This window comes from Myotis yumanensis, unplaced genomic scaffold (genome assembly GCF_028538775.1).
Source record: "Myotis yumanensis isolate MYYU_CA2020_CCGP unplaced genomic scaffold, mMyoYum1.0.hap1 SCAF_1, whole genome shotgun sequence".
NCBI classification, from domain to species: Eukaryota; Metazoa; Chordata; class Mammalia; order Chiroptera; family Vespertilionidae; genus Myotis; species Myotis yumanensis.
The window spans coordinates 100,674,462-100,698,102 of NW_027223752.1; the positions used below are offsets into that span (position 1 = coordinate 100,674,462).

Below are 23,641 nucleotides of genomic sequence, written 5' to 3' on the forward strand. Positions count from 1 at the left end.
AAGGAGAGATAGAAACATCAATGATGAGAGCGAATAATCGATCGACCTCCTGCATGTCCCCTACTGGGAATTGAGCTTGCAATCCAAGCATGTGCCCTGACTGGGAATTGAACTGTGACATCCTGGTTCATAGGTCAACACTCAACCACTGAGCCATACCAGCCAAGTGCTTTCCATATATTAAAATAAATAATAATAGAGGTCATCAAATAAGGTCCTCCTAAATCTCTCCTCTACCGGAAATGTGTCTGTGGTCATGTTATTCTCCCTCTTTGTTTTTCTATTGTTCCAAAGCTAATCCATCCCTGCCCAGGAGGCATCTACTTCTGCTTATTTGGGGGCCTTGCTCCATTCATTGTCCCTTCTCTTACTTCAGACTTTTTTTCTCCATTGACTCTTACCTTTAACATATAAGTATACTCATATTTTTTCATCTTAAAATAAAAAATCCTAACAGTATTTCCTCCTACTGCCACATCTCTCTTCTCAGCCAAACACTTGGAAAGAGAAGCCCTTAGTTGCTTTCTTCACTTTCTCACTTCCTATTCACTTCTTCACCCAGTTGCCATAGCCAATGGCATTTGTAGCTTTCCTGTTCTCCTGATAACATTTGACTGTGTTTAGGAAATTACGGATGGAACCCAAGACTGGGTCAAGTGTGTGCTTTTGGCAAGGGGGTGGGGGTGGAGTGGCTGCAGGGCCTTTTCTGTAAGGTGAGTGCATGGAGGGAACTCTGGGCGTCATTGGTCCCTTGTAATCAGGTGACCACAGAATGTGTGCTGGTTGGCTGGTGCCAGCCAGGAGAACTGCCTTCAGTTGAGAAGCAACTGTGGAAGGAGGAGCTTTGGCTGTGCTCTCCTCTTGAAGTGGTTGTGATTCTCAGCAGTTGTCTGATCACACCTTTTAAATAAGTCAGGCTGCTTACCATCCTCACAGACTAGTCAACTCAGTGGAGGCAGTAGCAGCTGACACCAGTGGGGCGTGGTCAGGCGGGGGTGGAGGGGACTGCTGAGCGAAGGCGGTGGCAGCAGCCAGGAGTGGACGTTCCTAATGGGGAACAAACTGACCTGCTGCCTGAAGTCCAATGCCAGCCCCAAGCTGGGCCAGCACTCTGTGTGGGTGAATCGGGATGATGAGTCTGGTGCCTGTGTGGCGGGCACCAGGAACTCCGTGGCAGCACCACCAGCCCCAACTGCCCTGGAACCTGCCGAGTGGGATTTCCAAGCCTGCGAGGGCCACCCTGTGCTGTGCCTCGGTGACCTGGAAATGCCCAAAGGTAAGGAGCTGGCAGGTGTTAGATGCTCTCAGGCGTACCTCTGGCCTCCCCTGACCCCAGGATTTCCTAGAAGGGAGCCACCATCAGGCTCCTCCTTGCCTGGAGCTGGTTTCCAAGAGCTGGCTCTTCTTGGCATCCCCGCCCCTTGTTCTTTTCTGGTCATGTCTGGCCAGTTTCTTTCCCTTTTCACTACCCAAACCCCTGGTTCTTTCTTCTGTTCCCAACTCAGCCTGAGACACTCCAGTCAGTGGCCCTTCCTGTTCGTGCATGGCTCTGTTTAGTGTCTCCTGGGACTCTATGAAGACTTCTGGGTGTATTTTCTTCCTTTTCTCAATGAAAACTTAATACCCCAACCTCAGAGTATCCATCCATCTCCCTGTCCTTACCTATCCATGTGACACTTAAGTGAAGGAACCAGGTAAGGCCTGGTGATACCCTTGCTCCCACCTGATAAGATAATTGATGTTCGGGACAGTTCAACTGCAAAGATTTTAGGGTTTTTTATTTAAATTCAAAACAGATAACCAACATAGAACCTATATGGTGTTTTTAAGTAAGCTGTTTTCAGTTGCCTGGATAGAAGCTGCTTTATTCCTTCCAACTATAATTTGAACGCAGAAGGAAATGGTGGGAGAAGGAACTGTGCATGATGTGAAATGTTACTGCCAGTGCTGCAGAGAATCATTTTTTGTTTATTTTTTTACACAAAGGAGAACCCACAGAGTTCTGATTACTTTAATATATCTACTTTGACACAAATATGTCTTCAGTCTTACTTCACTGACCTAACAAACTTCACTTTCATATTATTTGTTCTAAAGGAGGGGTGGGGTGGCTCACAAAAGGGCTGGTCAAAAGTTTCAAAAGAGAAGACACATAACTCTAGACTTTAATTTGTAACATAAAGTCTTGGGAGTTAAGACACCATATCGTGCACAAGAATATTTGTCTCCATGGCTCCCTCTCCATCCTCTCCCCTCCTGCCAGTAGATGCCTGTTTAACTGTAAGAATGTTGAGGTAAAGGTTCTAAAGACCAGATGCCTAAAGGAGTAGGTGGGGGAGGGGGAAGGGGGGGAGTGGAGAAGAGGAAGGAGAGAGGAAGAAAATAGAAAATAATTGATTTAAAATAATTCTGGATAACAACGTAGCTAACAAAGATTGTGTTGCTTTTTGTTGTGTTTTGTTTTGTTTTGTTTTGTTTTGTTTGTGTTAATCATCACTGGAGGATATTTTTTCCATTGATATTTAGAGAGGGTGGAAGGAGGGGGTGGTAGAGAGAGAGAGAAACATTGATTTGAGACATATTGATTGGTTGCCTCCTGCACACACCCCACCCCAGGGCCTGGGAATGAACCTGCAACCCAGGTACATGCCCTTGACTGGGAATCAAACCCTCTGGTGCCCAGGCCGATCCTCTAACCACTGAGCTGCGCCAGCCAGGGCAAGACTGTGTTTTTTTTAAGTAGAAAATATTCTTTCACAGAGATGTTAAAACCCCATTATTTCATAGAGAAAATGTATTATTAGCTCTTATTCTATTTAAACTTTAGTTGAGCTTTTAAATTCTTTAAAAGTAGCCGGTGGATTCCCCTGGGTGCACGTGGCTTTCTAACTGAAAAGTACTCCCTTTTCAGCATACTCAAATATTGTGGGGGAAAAAATGAACAAATTAGGAGCATAAATTTAGGCTTTAATTTGTAACATAAAATCTTAGGAGTTAAGACTCCATATTGTGCACCTTTAAACACAAAGCAAGTGATTACCTGTGAAACCTTCTGCTTGCTCTGCTTGTGCTGTAAGGTCAGCCTCTGTCTGAGTGATTTTATAAACAGTTGGTAGATGAGTCGTGTTGGATGAGAGACCAAATTAGGACCTTTTTATAATTCTTTCAAGATTTACAACTTACTTACATGTATATCTCATTTGGCCCTTCTAACTGCAAATAAAGCCTCATGAATATTCTCCCTCTATTTCTGATGGAAAAATCGATACCTACAGATGTGAAATGACTGTGTAACACAGCTGCTGAACAGAAGAGGCCGACGTGGGGGTGATAGATGTGCCAAATGCATTTTTGTTGATGTGTAAAAAAAAACTTTATATTATTAAAATTCAAAAGTAGTTGTTTTGTATTCCTGCCAAAATACAGTGGGGCCTTGACTTACGAGTGTCCCGACTAACGAGTTTTTCGAGATACGAGCCGTCTCTCAGCCGATTTTTTGCTTTGAGTTGCGAGCTAAAATTCGGGTTACGAGCCAGCTTCAGATACCCCACCGCTAGTTGGCGCAGCGAACGTCACAGTGAAGGCCACAACATCAGCCCAGCATCACGTGTCTCACTCGTTCACTGTTGATTTGACATATGAGTAATTTGAGTTATGAGCTCCGTCACGGAACAAATTAAATTCGTAAGTCAAGGCCCCACTGTAGAAGATTATCCCACCTTAATGCAAGGTGGACTGCAGGCAGACCTACCTTTACATAGTTACAGCACATTTCATTTGTACAAGCAGCCCTAGGGTCAGGTCCAGACTTATTCTTATTGAAGTCTCAAATTAATTGTGGGGCATGGAAGGAAGAAGTGAAATTTTAGCTTTGGAAATTGAGGGCAGGATTTAAAAATCACTTTGGTGAAGTATAAAAAGTCACTACCATGAAAGTAGAGTAGAGCATTGAGCTTTTATGCTATCCTTTTAAATGTACCGTGATGAATAGCCCCAAGTAAGCTGCAACTAACTTAGTACGTTCATTTTTTTAATGGAGTTAGAATTAACTTAAATGTGTAAAGAACATTTGCCAAGAACAGCTCACGTGATTTGGGCATATTTGACATACTAGCAGGTATCTGACACTAATTGGCCATAGCAAAACTTGCTTCTTGACACTTTCTGGAATGTGCTAGTAATATCAAAATAAAAGAGAGTGACTGTATTTCTAATTGATAAAGTAGAAGGTGGGAAACACATATATGGTTCAGAGATTACTTAGGTACAAGTTAAAAAAAAGTCTAAAACATAGCCTGGTTTTATTCCACATATATGGAAAGATTCTACAATGTTGAATTTTCCCAGTAGAATTTTTATATTGTTGCCTTTACTAAAATTGGCTTGTTACCACTATTAAAAAAAATCTCTTCCCAACACTGTTATAAGTGAGTAAAAGTGATGTGTAGCTATTTTTAAAATTATGTATTTTCTACTCAACTAAATTAGTATGTTTTTTTCTCTTCTTCCTATATAGAGTTGGTTTTAGAATTAATCCCTTCTGACCATCCAAAGGCAAGCACAATTTTCCTAAAGAAATCTCAAATGGATGGTAAGTCAAGATAGGATTTAGGTCGCAGGTTTTTATTTGAAGAAATAAAAAATATCAGTTGTTTATATATGAGGATTGAATTTGTGATTTTGGCTTTATTTTACATATCACTCAACCAAATGATCCTGTCTCACATCTAGAACCTTAAGCTATTCAAACTCTCTCACTCTATGTCATGCTGCCAGGGTGCATCAGAGGAACAGAGCCCTATGGGGTCCCCAGGAGCTTAGCACCAGCATGTGCAACTCTGCCAATTTCCTGTGTCCTGTTTGTGTTAGGATAAGAACCAGTGTAGGATTTTGACACTTCTGCTTGCCTGCTTATTTTCTTTAATGTTATGTTCAGTCGAGTTTACTTGCTTAAAAAGGCATATATGATCAAATCTTTCAGTTGATTATGAAGCAGAAGTACAAGAAGTGGCAGTTCCATTTTATTTGAAGCCATGCAGCACAACAAAAAACGGGGTTTTAACACTTGTTTTCATGGCATGTGTGCATTTTGACTGTCTGAAGCTGATCATTTTTGGTTAGGAATGTTGTATTTCTCAGTTTCTTCCAGAGTCATGGTTCTGCTCATGTGTAGAGAGAGGGTGAGCCAGTAAAGGAAAAGCTATCCTGTGCCCCTATCTTCAGTCCTAAGGAATGTGTGCCTATGATGCCCTCCTGCCTAATAAAGGAGGCAGTGTGGGAAACAGAGTACAGCCCAAGACCCTCTTTGGAGCTTTTATTTTTCTTCTGATCTTTGTTAGAGCAAAATGATTTAGTGTGTTGTACTTATGTTTAGTTAGGTTAGCCACATCATTGTAAAATTTAAATTAGATCAGTTACTTTGAAATTGAGTAAAGACCCATTCATATTTTTATTTTTTCCTTTATTTTATTTTATTTATTGTTTAAAATATTACAAATAGTAGTACATATGTCTTCTTTTTACCCCATGGGCTTCCCCCCGGTCTCCCCTACCCCCCAGCACATGCCCTCCATTTATATTTTCTTAGTAATATATCCTAGTTGATTACCAGTCAGTGGTTCAGGATGCTTCCAGGTGCCTGGCAGGTTCTTAGCGCTCTCAACTGTTAGATCCTGATGATTCAAGTAAAGTGGGTATAAATGTAGAATTAGAAACTGCAATTGAGTAGTGGTTCAGAAGCACAACAGTTAAACTTCTTTATTAGCTAAGTTTCTCACTGGCCTAATTTGCTTTGCCCTTTTCTTTTGTACATGAAGAGACTTTTATTTGTACCTAATATAGAAGATTTTTTGTTAGGTCAGAAAAGTAAAAGTTTTAAGATTTTACTTTATGGGACTCATCTTGCCAGGTGATTTAAATTATAAATTTTGTTAAAAATTAGTTTTAAAAATGGAAAAAAATTTTGTCATATTTTGTATGTTGGTAGTCTTTCAACATACGAACTTTTGTTTTCCTATGGTATTTGTATCATAATTGATCAGTTAAATTTTTTTTTATTCTTAGTGGGAGAAAAGAAGAAGAAGAACTATTCATACCATGTAAGTAAACAGTTGAAAAGTTAAGTAAGAAATTAATAATTTGAATTAATAATTGTCTGCCATGGTTTTTAAAAATATATAATGGACCTAATATCATTAGCATAGACCTTTTTTGGTAGATTTTCTAAATCTCTTCTGTTATCTTATTAAACTTACATATTCAGGAAAGTTTTTGGCTTAGTAATGTCCATTTTTTAAGGAGTTCTGACTTTACATTAAATGTCAATAAATGGTTATGGTATAAAGATCTATCTTAATTTTTAATCTTGTTTTTTAACAAAATAAATAATAAAATAGCTAAGTCAATTTTTAACATTATCTATTGACTCATTGTCATAGCAGCTGAAAGCTAACTTTCTCACTCTGGCATAGCCTTATTTCCCTCCCTCTGTCCCCTCAACATGCATCATGGTTTTTATTAAATCAGAATCAATGTTTACATGATTATGACTATTTTTTACTGCTGAGCCATAGAGTTCTCTGGCTTTGCCTCTTTCTTGTATACCCTTCATTCTTTTTCTCAAATATTACTGAAATTTGAGCACTTCTACACTTCTCCCGGATAATCCACCCCCTTCTTCCTAGTCAACATGATCTCACATAGCCAAATGCAGCAAGTAGGCTGGTCTCCCATTTTTCAAAAATAACATATTTTGTACCTAATTATCTAGTAATTTGTCTGAAAAAGATAACTGTCAGACAGGAACACTACTTTTATGCTACATTAACATAATACCTAATAAGCCCTCATTTTTGTATGTGTAATTAATTTTTTTACTATATTCACTTTCTGTTTGCTAATAGCTTTTTTTCACCCAGAAAATGCTGTAACATTTGTCACAGTTTTGTCAAAAATATTTTCCATTTACTGAACACATTTGTTCCGTTTTCTATTGGAAGCCGTCTCCCCCAGCCTTTGTTATCCTATTCTAGTATAGACTTGTTTTCCCTAGGCCTGTTCTGTTCCTGTTTTTCTGGCCTATTTCTTTAAGGTCATCTGGGATGTCACATAACTGTTCTCTTGTGTTGGATCCCCTGTGTCTTAGATCAGTGATTTTCAACCTTTTTCATCTCATGGCATATATAAAGTAGTTACTAAAATTCTTCAGCTCACCAAAAAATATATTGTTTGCTGATCTGACAAAAAATAACAGGTGTAATTTTGATCCATTCACACAGGACATCTATTGTGTGTTGCCTGTTGTCATTTTATTATTTGACAATCTAAAGGAAAAGAGGCCCCTGTCTAAATAGTCAGGTATTGCATGTTTTAAAAATTCTTGTGGCACATCAGTGTGCCATGTGGGCACACTGGTTGAAAATCCCTGTCCTAGGTTGTATATTTTCCTCTGTCTTGTTATACTCCCTTGTTTTATTGGAGCACTGTTCCCTGGGAAAGGATACACAGGCAGACATTTTCTAGAGATCTAGCCTCTCTGAAATGCCTTCTATTTAATAAAGTACAGAGTTCTAGGTTGAAATTAATTTTTGCAGTTCTAAAGACATTTCTGTTATTTTCTGGAGACAAAGTCATTGTATGATATGTTGTATATTACCAATTTTGGTAATTTCCCTCATCCCTTTATTCTCTGGACACTTTCAGAACCTTCTGTCTTTCTGGGATTCTGAAATATTATAATGTGATTTGGTATGTACTTTTTCATTTTATTGTGGTCATCAAGACTGCAGGTCTTACCTACTTTCAGGGAAATTTGTGTTGTTAATTCTCACTCAGGGATATTTTTTCCATTGATTTTTAGAGAGTGGAAGAGTGGGAGGGAGAGAGAGAGAGAGAAACATCGATGTGAAAGAGACATCGATTGGTTGCCTCCCTCACACGCCTTGACCAAGGCCAGGGATTGAACTTGCAACCCAGGTACGTGCCCCTTGACTGAGAATTGAACTCATGACCCTTTGGTGCTGGGCAGATGCTCTCACCACTGAACAACACCAGTGAGGGTGGGAATTTTTGTTTCTTTTATATTATTCTTTATTCCTTCTTGTTTCTAGTTATCCCCATTACTTGGAAATTTGGAACTCTTAGGGCAGTATTCCTACACGAATCTCTAAATTTTTTCCCTCTTATTTTTCATTTTGTCTTTTTCTACTTTGGCGATTTCCTTGACCCTTTTATCATTCATTTGTTTTGTTTATCTTATTTTTAATTTATAGTGTTCTCTTATATCCTGTCATTCTTTTTTATAGCATTTTGTTCTTTTACCAATACAATTTTTTGCCTTTCTGAGGTTAAGGATTATTTTTTTTTTTTTAAGTTTTTATTTACTTCTGAATGTTATCATTCCCATTACTTTTCTTTTTTTTAATGTAGTAGTTTTATTTTATTCCAGGACAACTCATTTGCTGATACCACAGAGTCTAAGTTGCTCTATTAAGTAATCACTAAAAAATGTGATGTTCTTAGCATGGAGATTTTAGGAAATGTTTTCAACTTTTTTATGAGTTCAGATTTTTTAAAATTGAATTCATTGGGGCATTGGTTAATAAGATTATATAGGTTTCAAGTGTACATTTCTGTGATACCTGATTGATATATGGCACTGTGTGCCCACCACCCAAAGTCAAATCATTACCCTTTACTCCCTCCCTCCCCCACCTCTTCCCTCTGGTAACCACCATACAGTTGTCTGTGTCCATAAGTTTTAGTTTTATATCCCACATATGAGTGAAATAATATGGTCCTTAGCTTTTTCTGACTGACTTCGCTTAGCAGAATAATAACCATGTTGTCATAAATGGCAAAACTTCATCTTATGACTGAGTAGTATTCCATGTACCACTTCTTTATCCATTCACTTATTGAAGGACACGGATTGTTTCCGTATCTTGCCCACCATGAATAATGCTGCAATGAACATAGGGGTGCATATATCATTGCAAATTAATGTTTTTAAAGTTTTGAGGTAGATACTCAGAAGAGGGGTTGCTTGGTCATATGGTAACTCTGTTCTTAATTTTTTGAGGAAGCTCCATACTGTTTTCCATAGTGGCAGTTTATATTCCCATCAGCAGTGAATGAGGGTTTCTTTTTCTCCACATCCTCTCCAACATTTGTTATTACCTGTCTTGTTGATAATAGCCATTCTGTTTCCATCTCTCTTACGGTTGGCTTCTCTCAGATGTGTGGTGGTCTCTGGCTGCCTTTGATCTCTAACTGGAAGTGCTAGGAGTGAACAGAACTTTATTTAACTGACAGGGCTTCATTGCAAGAATTTGGGGGCCCAATTCTGAGCCTGCCTTGGGTTCTGTAAGACAGACTGGCTTTCTGACTCCTTTCCCAGCCACTCTCTGTAGGCACCAAGGTGTGCTTCCTCTCCTTTCTTCTGCCATGTCAGCTGCTGCTCATTTATGTAGTCTTCAACTTTCAAACATTAACAATCATCTGTTTACCTTATACTGTGTATAGCTTTTTTCATGCCTTTAATTCTAATGACATAGCTCTAAAAGGAAATAGATTTGTGGTCAGTTCACAAATCTCAAACTAACAGGTTCTTACTCAAACTTAGAACCTATCATTAAAGTGTAGGTCAAAGTTTAAAGTTTTAATTCAACCTGAAACCGATATGTTCATGTTGACCAATGTCACCCCAATAAATTTAATTAAAAATAAATTTTTAATTCAATACAATTAATAACATTAATTCAGATAATTATTTTTGGTTATACCTATAGCTAGCATACTACACTTTTCTACTAAAATCTTGATTAAGAATTCTCTTTAAACCATCAATTTTGCCATATTGTGCAATTTGTGTGCAAAATAGATGGAACAGTTTTCGTTAATGCATAAAGTGTTAGAAATTTTTAAGTTAATTAAAAGTCATTATTTCTGAATATCCAAAACTTGTCTTGTGAAAAAGTCGAGAGAAAACAGTACACTTCAGCTTTAGTTGTTGATGGGGTAAGGTGAGACAGTAGGCACAATTGGTGGGGGCAGGATTTCAGTGAGTACTTGACTGGATAGTAAGGTTTGGGTTGTCATTTATTAGACTTCTAGGTATGGTTGTTTTTCCAGTCTTTGCTATTAAAATTTAGGTCTAAGGAACCCCTTCCCTTCCTTGCAAAGAGTATAAAATAAAAGTCCATCTATTCGGCAATTTGTACTGAATGAATTGAAGATACAGTGGGATTTTTGTTCCTGTCTAGTGACCAACTGAAATACCTATGAACATTAAATAAATTGTCAATATTATTTTAGCTTTTTATTTTTTTTATATTTGCATTTTTTATCTTGATGTTTGTAACTGTAGTTTATAAAGGTTGGAAGTCAGCAATAGTAAAGTTTCAACCATAAAGAACAATTATTTAAAATTTTCAAGCAAGGTGAAAAGAAAGTAACATTCTGGCAGCCAGTGTATCCAGACTTTGTTGGTAGCTTAATTCTGCCGCCCTCTAGTGCAGCGGTTGCCAACCTTTCGGATTTCACAGACCACCAGTGGTCCACAGACCACTAGTTGGCAACCACTGCTCCAAAGGTTTCCTTAAAGCAGTGCTCACCAACCTTTCGGACCTAGTGCAGCAGTCGCCAACTGGTGGTCTGTGAGGTCCAAAAGGTTGGTGACCGCTGCTCCAGTGCAATTTGGTGGGCTTTCGCTCCAGGGTGGTGGCGGGGCCTGTGTCCCATTTGGGGGAAGCTGAGTGTTGCTTTCTGGGTGCCAGGTCCACGGTGCCATTTCTCTATGGGCATCATGACAGCTCCTGTGTTGAGTGTCTGCCCCCTGGTGATCAGTGCTTGTCATAGTGACCTGTCAGAAGGTTGGAAGGACACTTAACATATTAGCCTTTTATATAGATAGATAAAGAAATTTCTGACTATTCACTAGCAATTTTTAAATGCTCTGTGTTTTCAAAGATATCAACTAGATTTTCTCCCTGTCTTGTTGTTTGTGTGTTTGTGGGGAAACTGATGGGAAAGTATGAGAGCATGATGAAAGCTATTTTATGTTAATACTAGAGGCCCAGTGCACAAATTCGTGCACCATTGGAGTCCCTTGGCCTGGCCTGCGGGATCGGGCCGAAACCGGCTCTCCAACATCCTCCGAGGAGTCCTGAATTTCGAGAGGGCTCAGGCCTGGCCAAGGGACCCCACTGGTGCATGATTGGTGCCAGGGAGAGACAAAGGAGGTTGGCCAGCCAGAGAGGGACTGCGGGAGGGCTCCAGGGCATGTCCGGCCCATCTCACTCAGTCCCAATTGGCCGGACCCCAGCACCAAGCTAACCTACTGGTTGGAGCATCTGCCTCCTGGTGGTCAGTGCACATCATAGTGATTGGTCGACCAGTCAACTGTCTGCCCTCTGGAGGTCAGTGCATGTCAGAGCAAGCAGTTGAGCAGCATCATTAGCATATTATGCTTTGATTGGTTGAACGGATAACCTGTGGACCGGACACTTAGCATATTTGGTTTTTATTATATAGGATGGGGAAGGTAGGCTTATATGAATTTGTTTTAAAATACAACATAACTGTTATAATAGGCAATTAAGAAGATATGAACAGAGTAGGAACAATAGGCCAAGTATGTCAGTAGGGCAGAAAATTTGACCTGTCTAGCAATGGGCAAAACTGGGAAACTAAATATTGTAGGGTGGGACCTCACCCCCAGAGTGACCTTTCCTCCTCTAGCAAATGGATGGTCATGGGGTTTACACATCCTGCCCTTTTATATCACTGGTCATGTGGCTCAGACCCTCCCCTGAACTTTCCTCCCCCAGCATATTGACATCCTTAGAGGAGGAACAAGGGAGCCAGAGAATAGCCTCATATGACTCCCATGCAAGCCCTTGCATGACCACTCCCTTAAGCATTAAGCCCTCAGGACAATGAGGTTCTGACCTGCATCAGATAATCTTACGAACAAAGCCTCAGTCTGTTGACCACAGAGACAGAGTTTTGGTCAAACTAGAGATAACATCTAGGCCTCAGTTGTGTTTCAGCTCCAGGCCCAGGAAAGCAGCAAGGCTAGGTGGGGCAGTGCCATGGCTGCCTCAGGACCAACTGTGACGGCTAATCACCCCTGCCCTGCACTGAACAATAAGTGGAGACCAAACCCTGAAGGGACACCTGGAAAGCTCATAAATATTCTCTTAAGATCCTCCCTTATGACCTCTCCTAAAATTTCTACATTTAGATAAAAACTCTTAAGGTGAAGGACCCAGTGAACTAACTCACTCTCTCTCTCTTTCTCTCTCTCTCTCTCAGCAGTGGCCAACTGATGGTCCTCAGACCACTGGTGGTCCATGAGGTCTGAAAGGTTGGCGATGGCTGAAAGGATAGAGCTAGTCAGTGCCTTTCCCCCTCTCCTTTCCCCAGGCAGGTATACCCTTGCTTTCTTTCTCCTAAGCTCCAAGGGCCCTTCTTTTGCTCTGTAACTTGAGTCCTGAATCCATGCAGACCAGCTGGCTCTCTTCTACCTCTGTGACTTTCTACATAAATTTTCTCTTATAATTTGAGTTCTTGGCTATAAATTCCTTCTCAGCTGATCTCAAGGACAGATCCAACATCTGGTGCTGTTTTGCCACTAACAAAACCAGGCATATTAAAATTGTTGGTGTTCTGTGATGTTAAAGAATGCTACGGATACTTCCAACTAGTTACAGCGACTGGGATTACTTTTACTTTCAAAGGATTGTCCTAACATAGCTTGGGCTGTTTCCAAATTTGGTTATTGTTATATTGTTGGACTCTTTGAAAATAAATAAATACTTTTAAAATAAATGAATACTTCTAAAGTGTTTTAAAGTTAATTCTCGCAGGGGTCCTCAAACTACGGCCCGCGGGCCACATGTGGCCCACCGAAAACATTTATCCGGCCCGCCGGGTGTTTTTGCCGCCGCTGCCTGTTGCTTAGCAGCCGACTAGTTTTTTTTTAAAACTATAGTCCGGCCCTCCAATGGTCTGAGGGACAGTGAACTGGCCCCTGTTTAAAAAGTTTGAGGACCTCTGCTCTAGAGCAGCGGTTCTCAACCTTGGCTGCACATTAGAATCACCTGGGCATCTTTTTAAAATCCTGATTTCTGGGCCTCATCCTTCAGAAATTCTGTTTTGTTACTAATGTTGTGGCCCCACCCCATAACAAAGAAACAGAATTTCTGGAGGATGAGGCCCAGAAATCAGGATTTTAAAAAGATTCCCAGGTGATTCTAATGTGCAGCCAAGGTTGAGAACCACTGCTCTAGAGGTTCTCAAAAATTTCCTGTCATCTCTCTGATAGCACAGTAGATAAATTTTAATTTGTATCAGTTATCTTCCAGTTGTAATTGATTTTAAATAGTCAAACACTTGTTGAACTCCTAATTTGCCCTAGATTCTGTGCTCAGCTGCTAGAGGTAGAAGAGGAGTACAAGTCCTGCCTTCCCTAGAGAAGCTCACTTTTTATGAGGGAGCTGCCCTGGAAGCAGCTGAGACCATTTAACAAGTAGTGTCTCGGGTGTGTGAATGCAGAGAAAGGGAGAATCTGCTGGCAAATGTATCCCGGAGATAGGTGGGAAGTGGGACGTTAACTTGCTGGGAAACGGAGGAAGAAAAGGCCTTGTAGTCAGGGAGCGGCATGATGAGGCAGAGTCTTGATGAGTGTCAAGCAACTTAGAGAATAGAATCAATAACGTAATGTGAAGTGTTCTCTGAGGTTCTCACTTGAGTAATGTAATGGTAGTCTTAATTAAACATGAAGTGAGGGTTAAATTCTCAGAGTTGTTTTCTCTGTGTGTTGGATGTGAGAGAATCTTAAAAAGGTACTCTTAAGGAAACTGAGGCCCAGAGAGAACTCTGGCCCCGAGCCTGTTAGCCACAGGCCAGCCCCAGCACACACACCTCTGACGCAAATACATGTGTTTTGTCACACTGACTCCTGGACTAACAGTTATTATTGGCTTTCATTTACTTCAATAAAATGCTCTTCCTTCAATATTAGTGTTTTTTTAAATATATTTTATTGATTTTTTTACAGAGAGGAAGGGAGAGGGATAGAGAGTTAGAAACATCGATCAGCTGCCTCCTGCACACCCCATACTGGAATATGCCTGCAACCAAGGTACATGCCACTGACCGGAATCCAAACCTGGGACCCTTCAGCCCGCAGGCCGATGCTCTATCCACTGAGCCAAACTGGTTAGGGCCTTTCAATATTATTTAAAGAATTATGTTTTAATGTAGAAAATAAAGAATAGAAATAAAAATCTGAGCTGCTTTTCATTTCTTAAGAAAACAAAAAGCACTGAAGTCTTATTTTTAATGTTTTGCCTTATTATAAAGGGGATTTATCATAGATGTTCACCAAGTTGGATTACAGGTACATCAAGGGCAGCATTTTATGACCCCTTCCTCAGATTTCATGGTTGCAAATTAGAGCATCTAATGGGTTTACCATAGAGCTGCACATGATATCGCACTAAAGCAGGTATGGAGTATGAGAACAGTTGTAATGCTTAATTGTTTGACATTTTAACTAAGGAAAAAAAACACACTTTTATAGGTTTAACTTATTGTGGTATTTCCTTCTATTCCCCTTCCATTCAGGTATCTCCAGGTCACCGTCATGAAAAGTACAGCTCATGCTCAACAATATTTTTAGATGACAGCACAATTTGCCAGCCTAATGTTAGAATCACCGTGCAATGGTGAGTACAAATAGGTTGCCCAGGGCTCAGTGACAGACCCTGATGCTAAAAGGATCCTACCCATATGTAATTCCATCTGATTGTCCTTCTCAGTGATCGGGTTAAGAAACTGGTGTCAATTATGATTTCAGTTTCCATTTTAATCTTAGAGTGGATGGAAGAAGGGAAAGGCCGTTGGCAAATACAAAATTCCCCCCAAAAGTATTCATATTTACTTGATGCATTACTGTTGTTGAGACATTGTTAAACACCATGAAAGGAGAGGTGCTTTATATTGAATATTTCTAGAAAAAAAAGTATTTCTTTATGAGATACAGGCTTAAAACAGTGTGTACCACTTTGGAAGCTACTCTTGGAAGAAGGAATGGCTTGTCCACTACTGGCACCAGCGTGCATCTGCATTTACATTCAATTGCTTTCCTGTCAGATTTTCCCCTGCTTACTTTCTTTTCTGCACTATTTCTATGTTAAAATTCACTTCTCCTTCCAGGAAAAATGCATCAAACCAGTCTTAAGGAACAACTTTTCAAGCTAATTTCTTTGTGGATAAAATGTGTTCAACTGAGATTTCAATTTTATAGATGTATTAAATATATATGTGTGTATATATATACATATATGTGTATATGTGTATATATATGTATATATGTAAAACTAAATTTATATATATATATCCAAGACACTGTATCAATCCATATAAAAGAAAATCACAGCAGAGAAAAATGAGAGAGGTGAAGTTTTGGAAACTTTGCCACAGTCAGGTTTATACTTAAGCAAACATAACTTCATGATGATGAAAACTATTCATTGAGTTCTGTGAGCATCACATACTCCACAATTGGAGATGCACTTTAAAAAACCTTAAGATGAAACTTTTAAGCTTATTTAAGAGCCAAAGAAAACCAAACTAGGATGTAGGGCTTCCTGAATCTCATTGGGGTGTCCAAGGAATATTATCAGTGTCTCCCTGGGATAAGAGTATTGATATTCCAGAACACAGTTTGGGAAATGCTGCCTGAAAATATTAATGTCCTCATTCCTAATTGTACTTTTCAGTCCTAAAAACATAATTTGTTTATAAACTTAATTTTATTTCTATTGTACCAGCTTTTTTTTTGCTAATTAAATTATCAGTAACTTCTACTTTACTTAAAAACAGCAAGTTCACAATCATCTCTACACTAATAAAAGAGAAACATGGTAATTGGCGTACGACCGCTACCCTTCCCATTGGCTAATCAGCGTATCCTTATGCAAATTAACTGTCAGCCAAGATGGCGGCCGGCAGCCAGGCAGCTGGAAGCGAACATGAGGCTTGCTTGCTCCAGTGACTGCAGACTCCAACGTTCCCCGCCTCACTTTCCGGACTCTGAGCTGGCAGTTTGAAACATTCTAACAAATATAGCCGCTGGGATCTCAGAGCTGAAGTTATACATTGTTTCGATTATAGAACGGCAAACAAACCAGCAGCGGAAGCCTCAGAGCTAGAGCCAGAGCTAAAGCTGGCCCAGAAGAAAAAAAAAAAAGAAAAAAAGGAGCGGTTGGAGCTTCAGTCAGCCTGAAAGCAGCCCTCAGCCCCTCACCCAGACTGGCCAGGCACCCCAGTGGGGACCCCCAACCTGAAGGGTGTGTGACCAGCTGCAAACAGCCATCATCCCCTCATCCAGGCTGGCCAGGCACCCCAGTGGGGACCCCCACCCTGATCCAGGACACCCTTCAGGGCAAACCAGCCGGCCCCCAGGCCTCTATCCTATATAGTAAAAGGGTAATATGCCTCCCAGCACCAGGATCAGCGGAGCCAAGAGGTCTCCTGGCACCGGGATCAGCGTGACAGGGGGCAGCGCCCAAACCCCCTGATCGCCCTGCAGCTCTGTGTGTGACAGGGTGTGGCATCCCAACCCCCTGATCGGCCCTGCTCTGTGTGTGACAGGGGGTGGCGCCCCAACAACCCCCCCCTCCCACGGGCCCTGCTCTGTCTGTGACAGGGTAGAGCCATAACCTCCCCATCCGCCCTGCCCTGAGTGTGACAGTGGTGGCGCCCCAACCCCCTGATCCACCCTGCTCTGTGTGTGACAGGGGGCGGTGCCCTAACTCCCCTATCGGCCCTACTCTGTGCGTGACGGGGGAGCTCCCCAACCCCCTGATGGGCCCTGCTCTGTGCGTGAGAGGGGGGAGCTCCGCAACCCTCTGATGGGCCCTGCTCTGTGCATGACGGGGGGGGGGGGGTGGGGGGGCAGTGCCCCAACCCCCTGATCGGCCCTGCTCTGTGCATCACAGGGGGTGGTGCCGCAACCTCCCCATTGACCCTGCCTTGAGTGTGACAGGGGGCGGTGCCCCAACCCCCCAATCAGCCCTACCCTGAGCATGACTGAGGGTGGCATCACAACCTCCCAATCCGCCCTGCTCTGTGCATGACAGGGGGCGGCGCCCCAACTCCCCAATCAGCCCTGCTCTGAGCCCGACCAGGGGCTGCACCTAGGGATTGGGCCTGCCCTCTGCCACCCAGGAGCAGGCCTAAGCCAGCAGGTCGTTATCTCCTGAGGGGTCCCAGACTGCGAGAGGGCACAGGCCGGGCTGAGGGACCCCCCCTTCCCCCCCCCCCCCCCAGTGCACAAATTTTTGTGCACCGGGCCTCTAGTAATAATATAACTTTCTTCTCTCACTTATAACAATAGTTGAGATCAAACTGTTTCTTAGCAAAAACTGAGCCCCATCACTACCTAAAGTCCTGAACTTTGGCAGCTGTCACATAATCGTTTAGTCTTTTTTATTCAGCCAGGACACTAAATCCATGAATAAAACAACCCACTTCACTCTGCCTCTACTCCATAGCTTCTTTTGAATCAAAGGGTTCTGATGTTGCAGTATATAATTCAAAGGTAGTTTTAAAGATTAACTTTGCTCAGACAAGTAGGTGTTATGCTATTTTGTTCTCCAAATTAGTCTAATTTTTGGAAGTACAATAAGTTTTAATTTGTTCTCATCAAGATTTGAAAATGATCATTCAGTACATTTACTATTGATGAAATAAAGGTTTACCGAGAAAATTAATAGAGCTAATTGGCTTTTAGGAATAGTTTAGAAAAAATGTTATGGGGTAGTAGTGCATTGTTCTCAATGGGGTGCGTGAGACTTATTAGAATCACTTAGCAACTTTTTTCAAAATATATGTCTCTAAACAGCTGTATTCCATTCCCTCTCCCCTAACATACAAGCCTTTGGATAAACTGAGGAAGGATGGGAGGCGTATTTTATGAAGCAAAGCATACAGGGTGATTCTGATTTTAACCCTAATTCATGTGTTCTCAAAAACTGCACATTACAATCACCTGAGAAGCTTTCAAAACAATCCCAAGTCGTACCCAATGCAGATTAAATCAGATTATCTCAAGGTGGGAGAAGGCTGTTATTAAAGCTCCTCTGATGATCCCAATGCACAGCCAAGCCTGGGAACCACACTGCCTGGTAGAGTGTAGAAGGAGAATGGCTTCTCACTCTTGGTGGGACCTTGAGCAAGTCAGTTTTAAGCCTTGGTTACCTTCTCTGTAAAATGGGTTGTTGAATTAAATGTCATCAAAAGTTCATTGGTTCTTTTCAGTTTATGCTTCAATTCTGTGGTTTTAAAATCAATTTGACGTGGCTCAGTGAGGTCTCTGATTCCCAGTCAGGTCACATGCCTGGGTTGCGGGTTCGATCCCCAATGTGCGGTGTACAGGAGGCAGTTGATCAGTGATTCTCTTCTAACAGTATATTCTCTAGCATTTTGGTTTTCTTAATTTTGCTAAAAGCCAAAGAATTACAAGGTGAAAAGTGCCCAGGCTATACTGTTCTGAATGAGGATTTCGTAGCCACTGGGCAGCTGGGAAGGTCTTCCCTCACCACATTTAAAAAATGTCTTCGGCCCTAGCCAGTTTGGCTCAGTGGATAGAACATTCGTCCATGGACTGAAGGGTCCTGGGTTCGATTCCAGTCAAGGGCATGTACTTGGGTTGCAGGCTCAATCTCCTGCCCTTGTTGGGGGTTTACGGGAGGTAACCGATCAATGTGTCTCTTTCACATCAATGTTTTTCTCTCTGTGTCTCTCCCCCTCCATTCCACTCTCTCTAAAAATTAATGGAAAAATATCCTCAGGTGAGGATTAACAACAACAAAGAGTCTTCAGACATAACATAAAATCAATTGTTACAATTTTTTTTTCTCAGCCTGGCATTAGCAATATATTACCACATAAAGAACAGGTGAGTTTTTAAACCTGTCTTTTTATTCTAGCTAATAAGCATACAAGATATAAAGTTTAATGTTAGATAATAACTATGGACATTATTGGAGTAAGCTATATAGTGCTTTTATTACATTATTGAAGGGAATCATTTGTTTTTCTCTTAGGACTCTTAATGCTTAAGTTATTGAGGATCCCAAGGAATATTTGTTTATGTGGGCTATATTGATATTTACTGTATTAGAAATTAAAATTGAGAATTTAGAATAAGCCCCTTATATGTTGAAACATGTCTTTTTTTATAGCACTGTTGAAATTTTCAGAGGATAATTCTTTGCTGTAGGGGGCTGCCTTGTGCGTTACAGGATGCTTAGCAGCATCCCTGGCCTCTCCTCACTAGATGCCAATCGCACTCTCTTCCCAGGCCACATTCTAACAACAAAAAATGCCTCCAGCCATGGCCATATGTTTCCCCGGGAGACAAATTCACCCACTAGGGAGCCATAGCATTAATGTAATTCTTTATAAAAGATCATTATTTTCCACAACAAAAAGTTGAGTGGAAATTGTCACTTATATATATTTTTGCAAATCTCTTTATGTCTGATTTAATAGAACAGCTGATTCTCATGTACACCCTGTCTTCAATCCTCTGTGATTACTTCAACCATCTCAATAATTTGTTTTGAAGAAACAATGTGAAGGCTCAGCCTCATGTTGCTCTATAGCTAGAAAAGGGTGTGTTTTTAAAGTCTTCAGATAATTATGGATATTCTTTGATACTGTACCAGAAGTCCACAAGTGCTGGTCTGTTAAATTAATTACAGCGGGATTTTAAATCATATTTATGAACTTGCAGTAGGTCTCTGTTAAATTAACACTCATTCATATATCTTATACACTGAATGAATCTTTTTCCTTGTATATAATTTATAATATTATTCATTGGTCATTTGGAACGCATTGGTTCACATTTCTTTATACAGTATTAAAGCTCACTTTTGTTAGTCAGCATCATATCAACACCAGTCTTACCAGAAAAGCCTAAGTATTGAAAAGCTGTCAAGCTCACAAAAAAAGGTACAATTTCCCCCTAATATTGATTTTTAGCTTGATAGCTTGAATTGTGTCATTGGCAACAAATAACACAAGTTATTTTCCTTGAAGTGACAGTCTCACTGTTCAGTTTTGAGAGAATGACAGTTGTACTATCAAATAAAGATGTTATTCAATGAAAAAAAGTAGCTCGCTCAGCTCACAACTAAGTCACAAGTGCTTTTTCCTAACAAGCACATTTCAGTATGCAGAAGTGCTTAATGTATACTTTCCCCTTATTCAGAATAGAATAAGAAGAATCAGCCATTACTAATTGTTACTCCTTTATCAAAGATGTTCTTTTTTTTAAAAATATATTTTATTGATTTTTTACAGAGAGGAAGGGAGAGAGATAGAGAGTTAGAAACATCGATCAGCTGCCTCCTGCACATCTCCTACTGGGATGTGCCCGCAACCCAGGTACATGCCCTTGATCAGAATCAAACCTGGGACCTTTCAGTCCGCAGGCCGATGCTCTATCCACTGAGCCAAACCGGTTTCGGCAAAGATGTTCTTAAGTAAAGCAGAATTTGTGTTTCAACAAGAGGCAGTGAAGAATAAAATGACTACTAGTACAGTGTAGTACCCCTGCCTTGATTCATTTTCACAAACCATGACTTTTGCTTTTATACAATGGTTGCAAATGTCAGTGCAAATGCAGGCAATGCCTTAATATTTCTGTAAAAATAGTTTGGCCTCATGGGTCCCCTGAAATGGTCTAAGAGAACCCCGGAGGCCTGCAAAACACACTTGGAGAACCACTGTTTAAATGAGCAGAGTATATTAGTGTGGAAAATTAAACTTAAAAGAAGAAGAAGAAGACTGGTTGCCCTGGCCTGCGTGGCTTCAGTTGGTTGGGAGCATCATCCCATACACCAAAAAGTGGCGGGAGTGTTTGATTACTGGTCAGGGCCATACATCAAAAGGTGGCAGTTTGATCCCCAGTTGGGAGCTTGCAGGAGGCAGCCAACCAATGTTTCTCCCTCTCCCTCCCTCTCCCCCTTCCTCTCTCCCTCTCCCTCTCCTCTCCTCTCCCTTTCTTCTTCTCCCTTTCTTCCTCTCCTTCCTTTCTTCCTCTCCCTTTCTTCTTCTCTCTCTCTCCTCTCTCCCTTCCTCTCTAAAATCAATGGACTGGTCACTTTTAAAATAAAAAGGAAAATTTTTAACTTAATCTATTTAAAAGTGGCAAGAAGAAATACATAATAATATAGGAAACTAAAAAGAGAAAAAAACACAGAAAAAAATGAATCTCATATTCACATGAACGGTTGCCCACCCCTACTGCTTTATAAAATGTTCCTGTGTCTTCCAATGTGAGCTTAGAGGAATGGGCAATTGATTTGGTTGTCTAGCATTGCCTATTAGGGAAGGTCAATGCTTATAAAGGCAACTCTGGCTGGTCATTATAGAAAAAATTTCACAGAACTGATGTGCTGAGTAAAAAGAGGTAAGAAAATTCTTACAGAACCTAAGAGAAGAATTTGTAGAAGGACTTTGTTGAAGGTTAAGCTTCTCCCTCCACCCCTCTCTCTACTCCCAGGAGATGTGTTACTAAGATATTAACAATTCCTGGATTAGTTTCTTAAATCACTTTCTTATTTTTTAGAGATGCAAATAGATCTGAGGACATTTTTGATGAAAGGTTACATCCATTCACAGTAAGTGCCAGTTGTATTGAGGTTGTATTTCTCTCTCTTACAATTGTGTTTATTTTCTGCTGATTTGCTCCCTCCAGCTTGAAGTCAAAATTATCTCCTTTTAAGTTTTCTTCCCCACCCATGTTGCATCTAGTTATTTTACAAAACAAATATATAAGAAATGTGTCAGTAAGAACTGAGTTGTAGCTTTGTATAACTAGTAAACTAAAGTAAGTCAACATGCCCCTCCCCAAAAAGTATCTTTTTAAAAGATAATTTTCCGTAACATCAAACAATATGAATATTTGTAATAAACCTAACAGATACGTTAAGATCTCTATGAAGAAAATTAAACAGCTGTTTAAACTTTGGGTTAATTAGAATGACAAAAGAATTTCAAATTCACTTCTTTAGTTGCTCTATAGCAGCGGTTCTCAACCTGTGGGTCGTGACCCCTTTGGGGGTCGAACGACCCTTTCACAGGGGTCACCTAAGACCATCGGAAAACACATATATAATTACATATTGTTTTTGTGATTAATCACTATGATTTAATTATGTTCAATTTGTAACAACGAAATTGGGGGTCTCCACAACATGAGGAACTGTATTAAAGAGTCGCGGCATTAGGAAGGTTGAGAACCACTGCTCTATACGGCTGGTGACCACTGTATAGCACGGCGCGGCCTTAGAGCCTGATGATTACAGGAAATGGAAAATACATTTTCAGAGTTGATTGCAGAAGTATGACATGGTGATCAACAAGACTTTTGAACCTAAAGATGGTTTATGTTTAGATAGAATTCTGTAGAAGGAAGGTGGAAAGGAACGTATCAATTTTCTGAGGGTGTGCCTGTATTTATCTTTAATTAGAAAGGGAGAGGGAGACAGAGATAGAAACATTAATGATGAGAGAGAATCATTGATCAGCTGCTTTCTGCACACCCCCTGCCGGGGATCGAGCCCACAACCCAGGCATGTGCCCTTGACCAGAATCGAACCTGGGACCCTTCAGTCTGCAGGCCGATGCTTCATCCACTGAGCCAAATGGGCTAGGGCTCACTGTTGTTTTTTAAGGCCCCATTGTTTATATTTAAAAGACTAAAAGACATGTCACCCAATCAAAATTATCTTAAGCGGCGTGTGGGCACAAACAGACTATGATATTAGGGGCATGTGGGCACAAGCTATCATAAAAGTACTTAAGTGTTTTTCTTCAGTGGATACTTACTTTGCATTTTTTCTCCTTTCAGCAAGAAATAGTTCCAGAGGAATACTTTAATCATAATCCTGATTCCGAAAGTATTTACAGATTTATTCACCCTTTTTTCAGTGCCACAAAGCTAACAGCTGAATGGGCAATAATAACTTTGGTAAGATAGTTGTTTCAGAAAGCATCTTTTCTGCCGTGTCCACAGGGTATGATCTTGTTTTTCAAATACTAGTAAAAGTAGGTTCCTGAAATAATCATCAGAACTTTATTAAGGGAAAATTATCAACGGAAGTAAAATACACACATTTGACCTTAATAATCATGATTTTAAAATGTCCTTGCCTTTCTCATCACGACACAGTTGCTTTTAAAGGCAGCAGGAGAGATACCCGGTTTCTTCCTCCACACCTCAGGAGACACATGCGCATGCAGTGCACACACAGGCACACATACAAGGCATGCTGTGGTGTAGGATGGGGGCAATAGCAGACGCTCTGGGCCCCAGGCAGTGACAGGTTCAATGTAGGTCTAAGCTGAGTTGCAGGCTGGATTCCCCAGGCAGTTGTAATGTGTGTCCTGGTTGAGAACTAGAGCCTAAATTCTCTGTTCCTTGGGTGATGGGTGTTCATCCGTCCTTGCTGTCCTCTTGTGCCTGCCTGTGACGTTGCCCAGGATTCTAGTGCCAGTAGGATCTAAAAGGGCTTTGCTAGTTGCCTGCTCAGCTACAGCTGTATAAGGACCATTG

At 40.7% G+C, this 23,641-nt stretch overlaps 1 protein-coding gene across 2 annotated transcripts in view; it reads left to right on the forward strand.

Moving 5' to 3' along the window:
* The first annotated feature begins 1,050 nt into the window (after positions 1 to 1,050).
* The window catches only part of LOC139004485 (cyclin-Y-like protein 1), a 31,742-nt gene continuing 9,151 nt past the window's right edge, over positions 1,051 to 23,641 (forward strand). Inside the window, exons 1-7 of one of the 2 annotated variants that reach the window (XM_070407345.1) lie at positions 1,051 to 1,276; positions 4,517 to 4,591; positions 6,064 to 6,098; positions 14,632 to 14,732; positions 18,935 to 18,970; positions 21,653 to 21,704; positions 22,937 to 23,056. In XM_070407345.1, coding sequence (XP_070263446.1) covers positions 1,051 to 1,276; positions 4,517 to 4,591; positions 6,064 to 6,098; positions 14,632 to 14,732; positions 18,935 to 18,970; positions 21,653 to 21,704; positions 22,937 to 23,056 — 645 coding nt within the window. The remainder of the gene's footprint in view (positions 1,277 to 4,516; positions 4,592 to 6,063; positions 6,099 to 14,631; positions 14,733 to 18,934; positions 18,971 to 21,652; positions 21,705 to 22,936; positions 23,057 to 23,641) is intronic. The other variant, XM_070407346.1, reaches the window with a different exon arrangement.